The 14637-nt window shown below is 40.2% G+C and overlaps 2 protein-coding genes across 5 annotated transcripts in view; one reads left to right on the forward strand and one right to left on the reverse strand.

Moving 5' to 3' along the window:
• AIMP1 (aminoacyl tRNA synthetase complex interacting multifunctional protein 1) overlaps window positions 1-13641 on the reverse strand; it is a 39342-nt gene extending 25701 nt beyond the window's left edge. The window contains exon 1 of one of the 3 annotated variants that reach the window (XM_080374069.1): window positions 13501-13641. Coding sequence is in view for 1 of the 3 variants with exons in the window: in XM_080374068.1 (XP_080230194.1) it covers window positions 13477-13478 (2 nt within the window). In the remaining 2 variants the exon portion in view is untranslated. Of the gene's footprint in view, window positions 1-13243; window positions 13399-13476 lie in introns of those variants that run through there. The other 2 variants (XM_080374068.1, XM_080374070.1) reach the window with 2 other exon arrangements.
• Window positions 13642-13770: 129 nt separating this feature from the next.
• The window catches only part of TBCK (TBC1 domain containing kinase), a 117810-nt gene continuing 116943 nt past the window's right edge, over window positions 13771-14637 (forward strand). The window contains exon 1 of one of the 2 annotated variants that reach the window (XM_080374031.1): window positions 13771-13865. The gene's annotated coding sequence lies outside the window, so the exon portion shown is untranslated. Of the gene's footprint in view, window positions 13866-13886; window positions 13970-14637 lie in introns of those variants that run through there. The other variant, XM_080374032.1, reaches the window with a different exon arrangement.

The raw sequence follows: 14637 nt of genomic DNA on the forward strand, positions 1-14637 counted from the left end.
AATCGCAGCTGCAGACAGGTCTTTTAGTAGTCCTAAGGGCCTACGCTTCCCTATTTTAAAGGGCTGTAAATAGCAAAAACACACGTCAACTTCTTCAGACTGAAAAACACTGCAGCATGAAAGAGATTTCTTAAAAATGTGATGGAACATTGTACAGAAAAGGCTCGTCCACTACTACTAATTTTGAGGCAATAGAAATTACCCTGTAATAACGATTTTTAAATATGAAGACAAGTCTGTCTTGAGAGGGAACGATGTATCTAAGTTACAAGCAAGTCACAACATTAATGAGAGGGGCAAAAAATCAAATATATGAGTAGCAATGAATGAATTAGTAAGACAAGGCATATCTTAGAACAAATTAAGGTAGAAGCATTCAAAAGAGTATTATGACAAGCTTAGTTTAGATTAAAATGGATCTCTTGGATCTGTACAGCAGAGATCATTAGAAACTAACTGGAATAATTTTTACTTCTGACTATTATTTTGTTCAAGTTTTCACTTCAAAACTCAGTAGATGCCACAACCTATTATTAACCTCATCATATCTTAACACACTACAGCTGCAACATTCAAAAGGCTAACGCAAGTTAAGAGTATTTACAATTTCATTCACATGCTGGCTGTAAGCTTGTGCTAAATTTGTACTCCGGGAGAAGTTTCTACTAATGCTTGTCTCAGTTCAATCCTGAACTAACTTTGTACTCTTTCCCATTTCTGAGCAGACACACCAAGGACTAAACAAAGCAAAGACATGACTACAAGGAGTCCTGTCCAGGTCAAGAAAGAAGTCAAGCGATTTGGATGCTGTTTGTAACAAAATTTTTGCCTACAGAGCTACCAAAATTTTTCAGTAACTAAGACTATATACAAAGTTACATGTAGTTTAATTTATTAATCTGAGAAGACTGCCCAGTAATTAATTCAATAGACATGGATAGCTCACAACATGGGTCACAAAAAGCAACTTCTTTGCAGTGCTTGACTTAAGTCTCAACAGGTTACACACCCAGTACATCTGCCAGGTCCCCTGGAAATTCAGTAGAGATTCATCTGGTTGTGCTTACAGTGCTGTATGAAATTTAAGTAGCAGCTCATATGCCAAAACAGTTGGACAGCCTTATGTATTTTTTCAGCAGTGTGTATCTTTTGGATCCCACTGCATTAATATTTTAATAGTACTATCAGAATCTTATGGTAAATTATCACCACGTGCAGAAGGAATTCTCACATAAATCCCATGATGGAAAAGACACAACACCCACAACATGCTACCTTGTTTCTTTGACCTTAAGCACTGATTTCCAAAATCTAAATACATCCAATTCTTTGGAACAGAGAGCTTACATTAAAAAAAAAAAAAAAAAAAAAAAAAAAAAAAAAATCAAGAGTTTGGGGTGGGTTTTTTTTCATTGTTGTTGGTTGGTTGGGTTTGGGGGTTTTTGGGGGGTGGTGGCGGTGTTTGTTTTGTGTTGGCTTTTTTTTGTTGTTGTTCGGGGGTTTTTTTAATAAAAGCTGAATTTTCCAAACCACATTGTATCTAATGACTATCACTGAATATTAAAAAAAAAAAAAGTAGCTGCTACTCACGCCTCAAAGTATCATCATAAAACTTCCTCGACAGGTGATGGACTTCACAATTACAGACACACACATATGCCTATAAATTCAGAAATATAAGCAGACTCAGCTGTATCTGGACAAGCCTGCAAGGTCAGCATGCGCCGCAGGAAGTGGAAGAATCTGTACAATGGTTCACCCTCCAGGGTTTTACTGGGGAGTGAAAGCTTTAGATTACTGTTATAACTACAAAGTTACCCATAAATCAGATAGCAGAAGAATAATCAGAACTGTACTGAAATCTACCTGTTGATACCAAGTAGAACACTATTTCTTAGGTATTTTATTGATTTTCAGAACTTTATACCAAAAAAGTGAGCATTCACTCTACCTCCTTAATTAAGAACAGGCACAGCAGTTACAAAAAGGTAAAGAAGAATTGAATGTTCACCCCCTCTCTTCAAGACAGGTCTCACTTGAGAACAAAAACGTATTTGAGAAGTATCTCTCAAAACTTAATCTTTTTCTCTTGGGTCTGTCAGAGAAATAAGGATAATAACCCTTGTCAAAAATCCTAGCTGCTAAAAAGACATTTTAAAGATACCTTCTCCTCTGAAACTTGAGGAGTTTGGAAATAAGAGTATCATTAAGCAATATATGTCATGTCAGCAATAGTCTACAAAATACCAGTATCAGTGAGGCAGTCCACAGGAACATTGATCCCCCTTTTCAGTTTTAATTGACAATACTCTTCATGTCTGAAACCTGCCTACTAGTTTTCTCACACAGTTCAAGTGTGGTAGAAGATAATCTTGAAATTTGTTACTTTTAGATTAGTATCAGCTTTCCTACATGTAAAAATAGTACCCTGTAACACAGCTAAAGGAAAACAGGATTTAACCATTCAGTTAAAGCAAGTACTAAGGTTAAAGATAACCATTATATATTCATGAAAGCATTCAGCAAACATCATGCAGATGTATGGCAAAAGAATCAACATTCTCTAACTACAGCTGCATTAATGATTTCTGTTATTTACCGAGACAAATTTTAGGTATCCTTTTATGTGGGCCAAATAAAATTAAACTGAAAAAAGCATGTTCATGTGCGCACATGTCTGTGTGTAATGGATGCAAGAGTAATGACAAATGTCTCTTAATAGAGAGCAACAAAGTTGTCAAAAAAAAAAAAAAACAAACAAAAAAACAAAAGGGAAAAAGAAGTCCTCACAGAACTTTTGAGCCTGCAGTTGCATATCTTATTCACCTCGGCAAACCCCTCCCACACACACGATGACCCAACTTCATTCATCACATAAATAATTGTACTACCCAGTATTGAATTTACTCACATAATACAGGAGGAAGATATTTTAATGAAAATGTCCTATAAAGATACTAACCTACCCTGTGCAGAGAAAATTATTCATTCAGCAGTGAAGTGAAAAGTCTAAATTAACTTTTAAATTTAAAGTGGGCTGACAACAACTAATCCTCAGAAGCCAGAAGCAGGTATATGTCACTTCAAAACCACATGCCAGGAGTATCTACCTCTGCCTATTCCTGGCATCTGTCTCAAAACACGGGCCTTTCCTTTCATCACATACAGAGTGAAGAGACTTAAAATTCCTAGCAAGCATCATGCATCTCATCTACTTAGAAAAATCTCCAGATATAACTACGAAGTATTGTAACTACCTTCTCAATCAATGGTTTTACTTGTGTGGTAGAAATATAGAGAATATTTTTTCCCTTTTGGTGATAAAAGACAGAGACTCTGGAGAAAAAAGTTTCAGATTTACACTTCTGCACATGAAGACTTCACTATTCTCATCAGGAAAACAACCAACTTCTGCAGCAAAGACTGTACAGCAACTACCTGTCAATCTTTTCTAAATAAAGTGTAAAAAGTAACAATTCAAAGGGTACTCAAAATCAAAATGCTATCTTTTCTTCTGCTCAGACATGAACAGCCACCAAAGAGTTGTATTATTACGTAGGTATTTCAGATATTCTATTGATTTGAAACAAAGACATTTTTACAGAGATGCCCTCGGTATACAAAACCACCTACCACTTCTACCTGTACAGCAAATGCTGCTTGTATTTATCAGTTCTTTTCTTTTTAAATTTAGAATCATTTAATTCTTATTAACAGAGAACCACTTCTAAGATCTTATATGATTATTTTACATTTTGAAATCAGTTTGCCAAGACTGATTAAATCAAATGTATCTTGTTTGCATGAGGTTTACATTTGACTATTGTAGTTATTCTAGCTGACACACAGAAATTACCTTCCCAAACCAAAGAGGGCAATCTTGAAAGTGTTATTTTTGGTCATAGTTGTTTTCTATATTCTAGAGGGGAACACAAAGAGTTTTGTGTTATTACCTTTTAGCATCCCTTGCAAAATTCTAGCTGTTACAAGACACTGCCTCAAGCTGCTTCTTCCCTCTGTTAATTTAACATTGCATACACTTAAGAAAAACTTCTCACAAAAATGTTATGCATTGATACTGAAAAGAGCCAAGTTAGGAATATCACTCTTACAAAATACCTGGTATTTATGAGCAGTTGATAGCCCAATTTCTAACGAATAAACTCAGCGGAGGACAGAATAGCAACTTGGTTACTGAGCTGATAGTATGTTAGTCTAGGTAAACTTCTAGACCACATCTATAAATACTTAAGTACTGCTTGAGAGAAAGCACAGCAATATCGCATCTTGTAATGGTACCAAAAAAGTAAGCAGCCCTGTAATTGTCTTTCAGAATCCTCTTTGTAGTTGCATGTAGTGAGAAGTACTTGAGGTTCACAGCTTTTAAAACTTTCAGGTTTAATATTATTTTCTCCTCTTTTAATACCAGATCTGTGCAGAGGGAAAATAAAACCCAAACCCAACCAACAAAAAAATCCAACACAAACAAAACCCTTGTGCACTCATCTTGGACATTGAAAGGGCTGATGTCAGCTATTGAGACTTATAGGAACTGACAGAAAAATCCTCCAAGCAGCTTTTGGGGAACAGCTGTATTTCATCTATGAATTCAGAGATTCTTTTGTTTCCATAGCTTAAGACAAATTGAGCTACAATCTAATTTTGCTATGTTCCAGATTATTCTATTAAAAACCCAACCCTTTTAAAACAATTACTTCAGATTAGAATATCTTGGGTTAGCATCTTCAAAAAGTGCAAATTTGCAGATAAGTTCTCAGTAAAATTTAATTATAAGCTATATGTAAAGGAGAAAAAAAAATATCTGTGCCCAATTCTTATCAATAGCATTACTTTATAGACAGTCATATGGATGCAAAATTACTTACCTACACGTAGCAGGGTCATTCAACCCTTAGGAAAAGATTAATTTCCCTGGTGTACAATTCAGCGTCATATCCTAGTTGGCAACAGTGACTTCCTTAGTGTGTGACTGTTACCAATTACTAGAGCACTTCACACAGGAGGTCTCAAACCTTACAACAGAACAAGCGTGAATATGAACTTACAGCCTTCACTCCAGAGCAGCTGCTACCAAGCCAAACATAATGCCTCTTGCATGCCATGTGCAAACCTGTGCATTCTTCTGGGAATAGCAGTCCTAGCTGCCCTGGCCAAATAAGATGCACTTATCTTCGAAGTCTGAAGGAAGATGTCACTACAAAGCTGTATATTAAACTGTAATTGAGAAACACTCTGGGATAGAAACCAGATCCAATAGCCATGGATCATTTCCGAGAGAACGTCCTGAAGTCAGAGATTAATCTTTAAACTATTAATTCATACTCAGTTGAAATTATGTTGGGAAAGCTCCTGATGAGAAGGAAATGGAAATAAAAGTCTTCTCTAACGGGTGGTTTTATGCCAAAAGATTGTACCAAATGATCTCAAGAGGAGATTTGCTAACTTGAGGCAATTTTTGATGTTTTATGCATTGCCAGCCACTTCCAAATGCAGAAAGCATCTCAGAATGTCTGCTTTGAGATAATTAGGATATGAGCCAACACACCAGGGAAGCAGTTATGAGAAGAATTCAATTTTCCTCTAATCCAGCAAAGAATCTCTATCAGGTTTCTTCCAGCATTCTGAGGAAAGAAGAAGGACTTGTTTGACATGAATTGTGCTTAACAGATGGTTAAATATAGTATACATTGCTTTCCAATACGAAAGCTAGATGAAACTTCCCTCTCTAGCTCTTGAGGTCAAGCACAGTTTGCAGGCTGTTAATGGGTATGAAGTGGCATAAGAACTTAAGATTTGTATACAAAGTTATGGAGCGTAACAAAAATTCTAACTACTAGGTCAGCAGAAGCTACTCTGGTGAACTTTCTCTCTGAAAATTGTACGCAGCAAAGAAGAATTTATCCAACTCCCATTTCAGTAAGGTATCAAAGTAATTTTCTTTGAAACAGCGAATGTCAATAAGTGATTACAGCTGCTGTTACAGGCCCCCATTGATTCATTTAATCATCAAAAATGGATTCATTTCAGACTATCATGACTCCAGGTTGTAAATGTAACTTAAGAGAAACCTTATCTTTCATCTTGGTAGGAAGAGATGATTCCTTTGCTTATTCATTTATGAATAAAGATATGTATTATTTTTAATGTTCACAGTGTATAGGCAAAAAGGGTTTTTTTGGCAAACATTCCCTCCTTGGTTTCTATGGATAGAATGGGTGACCTACCCTTACCAGACGGCCAGTGACCAACTGACAATATTCTGGCTGAACAGAATGAACCAAAACAAACCACAAATGTGCAAGTAAACAATGGAAGGTGCTCTTCTCCGAGACTTCAAAGAAAAGATTATTCATATGCTGACTTATTTTCCTGGTTAGTTTTATCCCCCTATTCCTTCCCTGATCCCATGGTAGGAGACAAGAATTGTTGAGTAACAGAAGAGGAACAGACCCAAGGACATTCAAGAGGATGAATATACACAACAATTCAGAAACAAATTGGTGGTCACACACTACTGCTAATGCAGTTCAATGTAAGCAGCAGCATTAGAATTATTGGCATAGATTAATTACCATAGTGAAATAAATAGCATACAAAGGAACAAATGAGTGATTGAATTATTGAATTGATCCTCTTTTCCCATTTGAAGGGGGGGAAGGGGGGAGGGAAGTCACAACCAGTGGTTAGAAAAAAATCCTATAAATTAAACCGATTTCTTTTTGTGTTGGCCAATCATCTGGTATTAGAGTGTCACCCAGTAGCAGGCCATGACTTGCATCATAAGCAACTGTCCCCTAAAAACTGAAAAGGAATCTGGCACATTGAATTTTGTCATCAGGAATGCCAGAGATTGCCACACCTAAAACTAGTTATAATTGATTACAAATTTCTAACAATACTGAATTTATAAGCATTTGTCTGCTTGGACAGTCTAGGAATACTTAAATGCATGTGGTGACAATCTCAAAATATTTGGAGCTATCATGCTACCCAAGCGAACTAGCACATTTTTATTATGTTTAAAAAGTGCTTTCCCTTGTTCTATCAGATCTGTTCAACTGGCGGGCGCCACAGGGGCTACATTTTCAGGAGGGAAATACCAGCTTGTAAAATCTTTCATGCTTGTTATGGACTCCCACATTAGAAAACTTTATGGCTCAAAAAGTATAAAGGTAATTAACTAACAAATCAATTAACACAACACTACACTACAAACATTATAGAGAACAATTTCTCACCTGTAAATCTATTCCCTTGCCATGACTCCCTCCTCCAGTTTAAAGGGGGGGGGTGGGGGGTGGGGTGGGGCGGGAAGCAGCTGAAACTTGCAACTGATCTAGAAAAGTGTGAGGGAGACAGGAAGAAACAAAAGGAGAGGTAAGTCAGGAAAGACCTGGCTAGCCACATTTTGTTATAGGCAAACTGTCTCAGCTGCTCAAGAGGCTTCCCAAGCAATATTCACATTGCACTCATGCATACTCATGACCCCCCACAAATGCCACAGAGATTTGCTTTTGTCCAGATCCTCCTTTCCTGTCTCTCCACTTTTAAAAGACTTCAAAGAAGATCAAAAAGCTTGAAAGAGGCATAGTAGTTTAGTCTATAGAAGTGAAGATAGATGGAAGACTTGGTCTCATTCTTCAAACACAAAGGAAGTTGATATGAGAACGGGACTAAACTGTTCACCAGGTCTACTGCAGACAGGAAAAAGCAAGGAAGATTTGTTAGACATTTGGAAAACTTTCAAGTAAAGAGTAATAGACTGAACAGACTGCCTATGGAAGTTGTGGAATATCCATCACTGGAAAGTTTTAAAAACGGGTTAGTCAAACATCTGTCATAAGTGATTAAGGTATCATAGATTAGAATGAACTTGAGATCTTTTGGCCTCTTCTGCTAAGGTCTTTTCATTATACCCAGCATTAGAAACCCATTATTTCCCTCTTTTATATCCCTAAGTTACATTTGATTTTTAAAAACATGTAGTAAACCCTACCTTTCTAATTGTGATATTTCCACATATTCAAGTGTGATTATTTCAGAGAACGAAACACATAAAAAATTTGCTAACTGTGAAAACAGGATAAAGAAACCCACCTGTGAAGTAAAACACCAATACATTAATTCTAAACTCACTCTGAAGAAATTGACCTCTAACATCATTACACAGACAGTACTACATTTTCTTGTTCTCCAAAAGAAAAGAAGATTTGTGAAAACTAACTGGTGACTTAGTGATGTGCAATCACCAAGCCTAGTCAGTAAACCATTTTACAGGATTTTTTTTTAAAGCAAAGTGCTTTTTCCCAATCACAGAAAAGAAAAAAAGACAAAAAAATCAAAACAATGAAAGCAGAAGGCTGCTTTGGGAAGTATTAAAACCTTTTTGAAGCCATATTAAATTATGAGTAGGGATGGCTTCTGACACACCAGGGGAAAAAGAAGCTATCAGAGACCTCCCCCCACCCCGCTTAATACTAAGTTAACCATGAAAACTATGTTGTTCCTTACTGTGTAATACTAATGTAACCATGGAAATGAAAACTAAACAGATTTCCCCCTCACCCCCAGTACAACAGGAAATCTAACAAGGGAAGTGTTTCTTGGTGATGGTAATGAGAACCATACAGGTAACTAGAAAGAGAATAAACGGGGGTTTCTGCAGCTCTCTGCTGGACTGGCATCATGTAATTCATACTGTTACAAGAAACGCTATTTACTTAGCTCACGTCTGATGTTCCTAGGAGCTGCCCTCTATGCTGACCCCTCAGTTTTATCTGTGTTGTCTAGTATTTGACACTCTTTAGGGTTTAGGAAACACTCCCTTAGAAGAGACATACATGAATGAATGAATTCACAGGGCAGCTGTGACATTCAGCTATCAAATCAATATCAGAGAAGTTCAAAAACATTACGGTGGATACCAGATTTGTCTTCCTGCACACCTGATCAAGCCTTCTTACAACAACTACTTTGCATTATTCTTATTATATAGATATTTCCGCAGTATGCTTACAGGGACTTGTAAAGTAGGTGGGATTTGTAGGCATCTGAGAGCTGTTTTTTCTTTTCCCTCTTGGTCTAAGCAGGTCTTGGATAATAGATATCTCCTGTTTTGCATCTCAAGACATTTTTTTCCTTGCCAATTCAACACCCACCCTTCATTCTGATGCCACTATTTGGGTTCTTGTCCTCCAGAATGTACAAACTACTCTGCTGCTTCTCAGGGCTTTTTCAGAAATGTGCGGAGTAACATGACACCCATAACATGATTTCTTCTACTTTGGGGCAGGGGGAAGGGGAGCAGACTGAGAAATTGGTACTTTTCTAATTTGATTCTACTGCTAATTAGTAAAATTGCTGTTCTGTGAAAATTTACAAGTGGTTTGTTGATTCAGAAAGAACATGCACAAATCATTACAGCTGATTATTACCTTGTTATCTCTTACTATCTTGTAATATAAATTAGCATAGTTCTATAGTATAAAATGTGCTGTATAATAAAAGTACAGAAATGTTTTGAGGCACTTTTAGAATATTTCCAGAAACTGTTTTTAAAGGTTCATGCCAGCTGAAATAAGTGTACTGTATCTCAATATATTTACAGACTAATATAAACCCAAAGTTTTTTACTTTCTACTTTAGTCCTAATGTAAGAAACATCAACACACACCCTTAACTCCCAAAGTCACAAACAACCAGGTCTCCATGATTAAGAGATAATTTGGAACACTGATCAATTTATTGTGACTATGTGTCACTTGAATTAGGAATTCAGCATATAGCACGAGAATTCAGTAATAAACATTAAAGTTAAATATATATTTTTCAACATTCTCTACGTTAGGACTCCATTCTTCAAAAATGTGATTCTACCAAGAATATTAAGCAAGCAACATTACAAAGAACCAAAACGCTTTGCATAATGGAGCATTATTCACATGACAGTTTACACCTCTCTTCAGGAAAACATTAATACTATGAAACTTCCAGGTCAGTACAAAGTCAAAGACTCTAGTAAACTAGAATCCTTTGACTAATTGTTAGAAATAATTTTAAGAAAACGCCATTAATTGATTTAAAGGTTTTTGCAAAGCACAAGAAGCCCTAGGGGGGTTGCTTGCTTCCCTCCCATCATGGTATTCAGTTAACCTCATTGCTAGTTTTCTTGGATAACATAGAATTGAAATAACAATAATGTATTAAACAGACTTCAGTCAAACATATTTAGGAGAAAAAACATCAGAGAACATCTCTTAAATCAAAAGGATGAAGAAACGTCCATGGGCTGTTTGGCACTCCTTCAATAAAGACGCCCTATGTTAGCTTGCCATTACAAATCTAATCTACTATGAATTTAACAATCATGTCAAAGCAACTTCATCATACCTTTCTGCACTAAACTTATTTTTCAGACTGCTTTCCCCACTCATACATGCTTCATCATCAGAAGCATCAAGCCTTCAAGGCTCTAGGCAACTCAAGAGTCCTATTATTTCCAATCTCATGGACTATTTTCAGGTTTTTAAAATGTCCTTCTTTAGCAAATATCCTTTTTCATTTCATACCATTCTCTCCAGACTGTCCACTACTTTCAGTCTGGGGAATGAGTTGTTTCCTTCTCTATTTACATTTAAAGCTGTGAAAGAAACAAATACATCTATAGCAATATATGGAAAATATGCACAAGCTTCATATTTACAACTGGCAAAAGACATTCCAGAGCCCAAATTTGCTAAAGATAGTTTTAAGAGTCATTATAATCTAAGTCACTCTGCCTTCAACATCTTGCACCATCAGGAGGCAATGCTGCTAAAACATCAAAGCAACTCACCCATATATTGCTTAAAATTCTTTTAAGTCAAAATTAACATAACAAGACCATTTGTGACAGTGTGTGTGGAATGTATTATAATGAAGTCACCTTGACAAGCAAAGATCCTTGAGGCCAGCTTTAAAAAAAAACAAACCAACAGCACTTTACCCACTATTTGATAAGATTTGTCAAAGTTTTATCAGTTACTCATTTCTAAAGCCTTATCCTTTTTAATAACATCCTGTATTAAAAATTCAGTTTTAGGACTTTTGGGTTTATTTTACAAACTTGGGGTTACTCTCTAACAGGTCTGCCACATGTATTATTATCTAAACATAAGCAGAGAACAATATACTATGTGAACAGTAAGGCATACAAAAATAGGATGCTATATTTAATCACTATGGCCTCACCTTACTACAGATTTCACAGAATGGCTGGGATTGGAAGGGACCTCTGGAGATCCTCTAGTCCAATGCCCTTACTAATGCAGGTTCACCTAGAGCAGGTTGCACAGAGCTACATTTGAATGTCTCCAAGAGGAGACTCCACCACCTCTCTGGATAGCCTATCTCAGTGCTCTGTCACCCCCAAAGTAAAGACCATCTTCCTCCTATTCAGGGGGAACCTCCTGTGTTGCAGTTTGCACCTGTTGCCTCTTGCCCTGTGGCTGGGCACCACTGAAAGGAGCCTAGCCCCCTTCTCTTGACACTCACCCTGAAGTTACGTGTGTGCATTGCTAAGATCCCCTCTCAGTCTTCCCCAAGCTAAACATGCCCAGCTCTCTCAGCTTGTCCTCATAAGGGAGATGCCCCAGTCCCCTCATCATCTTTGTAGCCTTCTGCTGTACCCTCTCCAGAAGTTTCCTGTCTCTCTCGAACTGGGGAGCCCAGAGCTGGACCCAGCACTCCAGGTGCGGCCTCACCAGGGCAGAGCAGAGGGGGAGGATAAGCTCCCTCGACCTGCTGGCCACGCTCCTCCTAATGCACCCCAGCATGGTACCACTGGCCTTCTTGGACACCAGGGCACACTGCTGGCTCATGGGCAACTTGCTGTCCACCAGGGCCTCCCAGGTCCTTCTCCACAGAGTTGCCTTCCAGCAGGTCAACCCCAGCCTGTACTGGTGCAGGGGAGTGTTCCTCCCGAGGTGCAGGACCTTACACTTGCCTCTGTTGAACTTCATGAGGCTCCCCTTCCACCCAGCTCTCTGGCCTGTCCAGGTCTCACTGAATGGTAGTAGAACAGCCACTTCTAGTTTTGTATCATCATCAAACTTGCTGAGGGTGCACTCAGTCCCCTCATCCAGGTCATTGATGAACAAGTTGAACAGGACTGGACCCAGCACTGACCCCTGGGAACACCGGTAGCTACAGGCCTCCAGCCAGACTCGGTGCTGCTGATCACAACCTCTGAGCTCTGCCATTCAGCCCGTTCTCAATCCACCTCACTGTCCCTCCTCTAACCCACACCTCCTGAGCTTACCTATGAGGATGTTATGGCAGACAGTGCCAAAAGCCTTGCTGAGGTCAAGGTAGACAACATCCACCACTCTCCTCTCATCTACCCATGTAGACTTACATTTCACATAAGCACCCTGAACCACAAAAGTACTTGTGAAAAGCAAAGACTATATTAAAAAAAGTTACAGTATCAGAGTTAAAGAAACAGAAAGAGCAAGAAATGCAAGGATTAATTATTTTGCAGTAGTATTTTCTTCATTTTACTGGCTGGTTAGTTCAATGTATATAGTACTTTGGTAATATTGCTATATGCTGGTTAGCTGTGGACTTACAACCTAACAAGCAACAAATCATGAGCTCATCCCTGTTATCCAATCCATGTATCTCTGTACAAAATATGTATTGTACTTTAAATCTTGCAAGTACATCTACTGAGGATGCACCAAATATTTATACTGTTTTCCACTCACTGAAACCAGGGGAAATGCATAATGAATATATATACCATTTTCCAAAATAGAGAAAGGAGCTGCTTGTCGATTAGTGAAAGCCATTCCTATGCAAAGCTCAGTGGATACTCCATGCCTGTACTTTCCAGACTATTACAGCCTTTTCTTCTACAGCCCACCACTATCCCACTTCCAAACTGCCACTTCAGTCGATGGCCTGAATTAAGTAATTTCAGAAAAAACACTTCACGTGCTTGCTTCCTCCCCACAAAGTGCTGTATCTGTACCTGCAATGCCACCCTACAGCCCCAGCACATATTAAGCCCCGCGATTAAACCCTTTCTCTAAATTAAACAACTAACACAACGCCGTTTCCTCTAATTCGAGGCCCTCATCCTGCCCCTCCGCTACAGGGGAATTCCCCTCAGAAGGACAGCAGCGGCCTCCCTACGACCGTCGCCACAGCAGCGCATAGCTCAGGGCAGCCCCGCTCCTACCCTTCCCTCACTGCACCGGCAGCTCGAAGCAAACAGGGCCCCGCCGAGCTCTCGCCTTCTCGGCACAGAAAGCCCGGCCCGCGGGGGAGGCCCAGAGCAGCCCCTCAGAGGCAAAAGGCGGCCGAACTAAGCCACCCACGGGCGCGCTAAGAGCACGTTGAGGAAACAGAGCCACCCCCACGCCATGGTGGAGCTCGGCCGAGCTCGCACGGGGCCCGCCGACAGGCACTCACATGAACCGAGCCGCCGCCACACACCTTCATCCGCTGAGGTAACAAGGCCCCTCTGCTCCGGGCTGCCCAAGCAAGCGCCGGAGGTTTGTAAGAAGGCGCCTGGGAAAGCCTCGCTACCCCCAGCCAGCGTGGTTTTTACAGCTAAGGCGCTCAAAACGTCATTCTCAGCGTGCTGAAAAAGTACATACACACGTGGAGGGGTGTTAAACGCTTTGTTCCTAAAAAGTCCCCCCCGAAAAGAAAGCTCAGGCACTGCGCTGGCCGCCTCTATGCCTGGGTTCTTCCGGCGGCCGGGAGTGACGCTGCGGAGCGGCGGGGGCAGCCGAGGGCGCTGCCGCGGTGTTCGGGGGCGGGGCGCGCAGCGGGGACGGCGGTTCTCTTTCACGCAGGTACACCCCGGCCCCGACACCAGCCCTAGCTCTCCCCTTGCCCCGTTAGGCTAAGCTTAGGCCGCTAGCCGCCGCCGAGGGCAGGCCCTGCCCATGGCTGTTGGGTAACGGAGGGGCTGAGGGAGCTGGCGGGCGCGGTGGGAGTGAGGCGGGGGCGCAGGGCGAGCGTCCCCCGCCGCGCCGTGAGGTGTGCGGGGCCGGCTGGGCGGGCGGTGCGGGTTGGCGCCTTTGTGGGCTGCGGGCGCTGGCCTGGGCTACTACCTCAGGGCTGGGGAGCCTCTGGTGGTCCCGTTATAGGGCCTTCGAGGTTACCGGGGTGCCCGGGGTTACCAGCGTTTCTAGCAGCCGTTTAGCAGTCTGGTTAAAAGCGATTTCTCTTTTATTAGATTTAATTCCTGAACAGCCGTGTGTACCGTATAAATCGAATGGTAACAAACCCCGTCTTTACGTATATAGGGACACTGATGTAGCAGGACAGGCAGACGGGCTGTAACCAAAAGACATTGATAAACAGGTCCAAGAAATAACAGGTTTATAAAATAGATGTGACTAAAAGTCGATCCTGATGTATCAAAATGAGGTTATATGTTTTCATCATGCCATCCAGGTGTTATTATTTTTTCCCAAGAGCTGAGTGTTCTAGCTGTAGGCATGAAACTTAAGATGTCCATACGTCTCACTCTTATGCTTGGCTTTCAAAGCAGCAACATCTTAATCTATGTAGTGACATTGCAAATGTGCAAGATAATGCCAGTAACTCTTCTTGTGCAAA

This window comes from Falco punctatus (genome assembly GCF_963210335.1).
Source record: "Falco punctatus genome assembly, chromosome: 1".
Taxonomy (NCBI): domain Eukaryota; kingdom Metazoa; phylum Chordata; class Aves; order Falconiformes; family Falconidae; genus Falco; species Falco punctatus.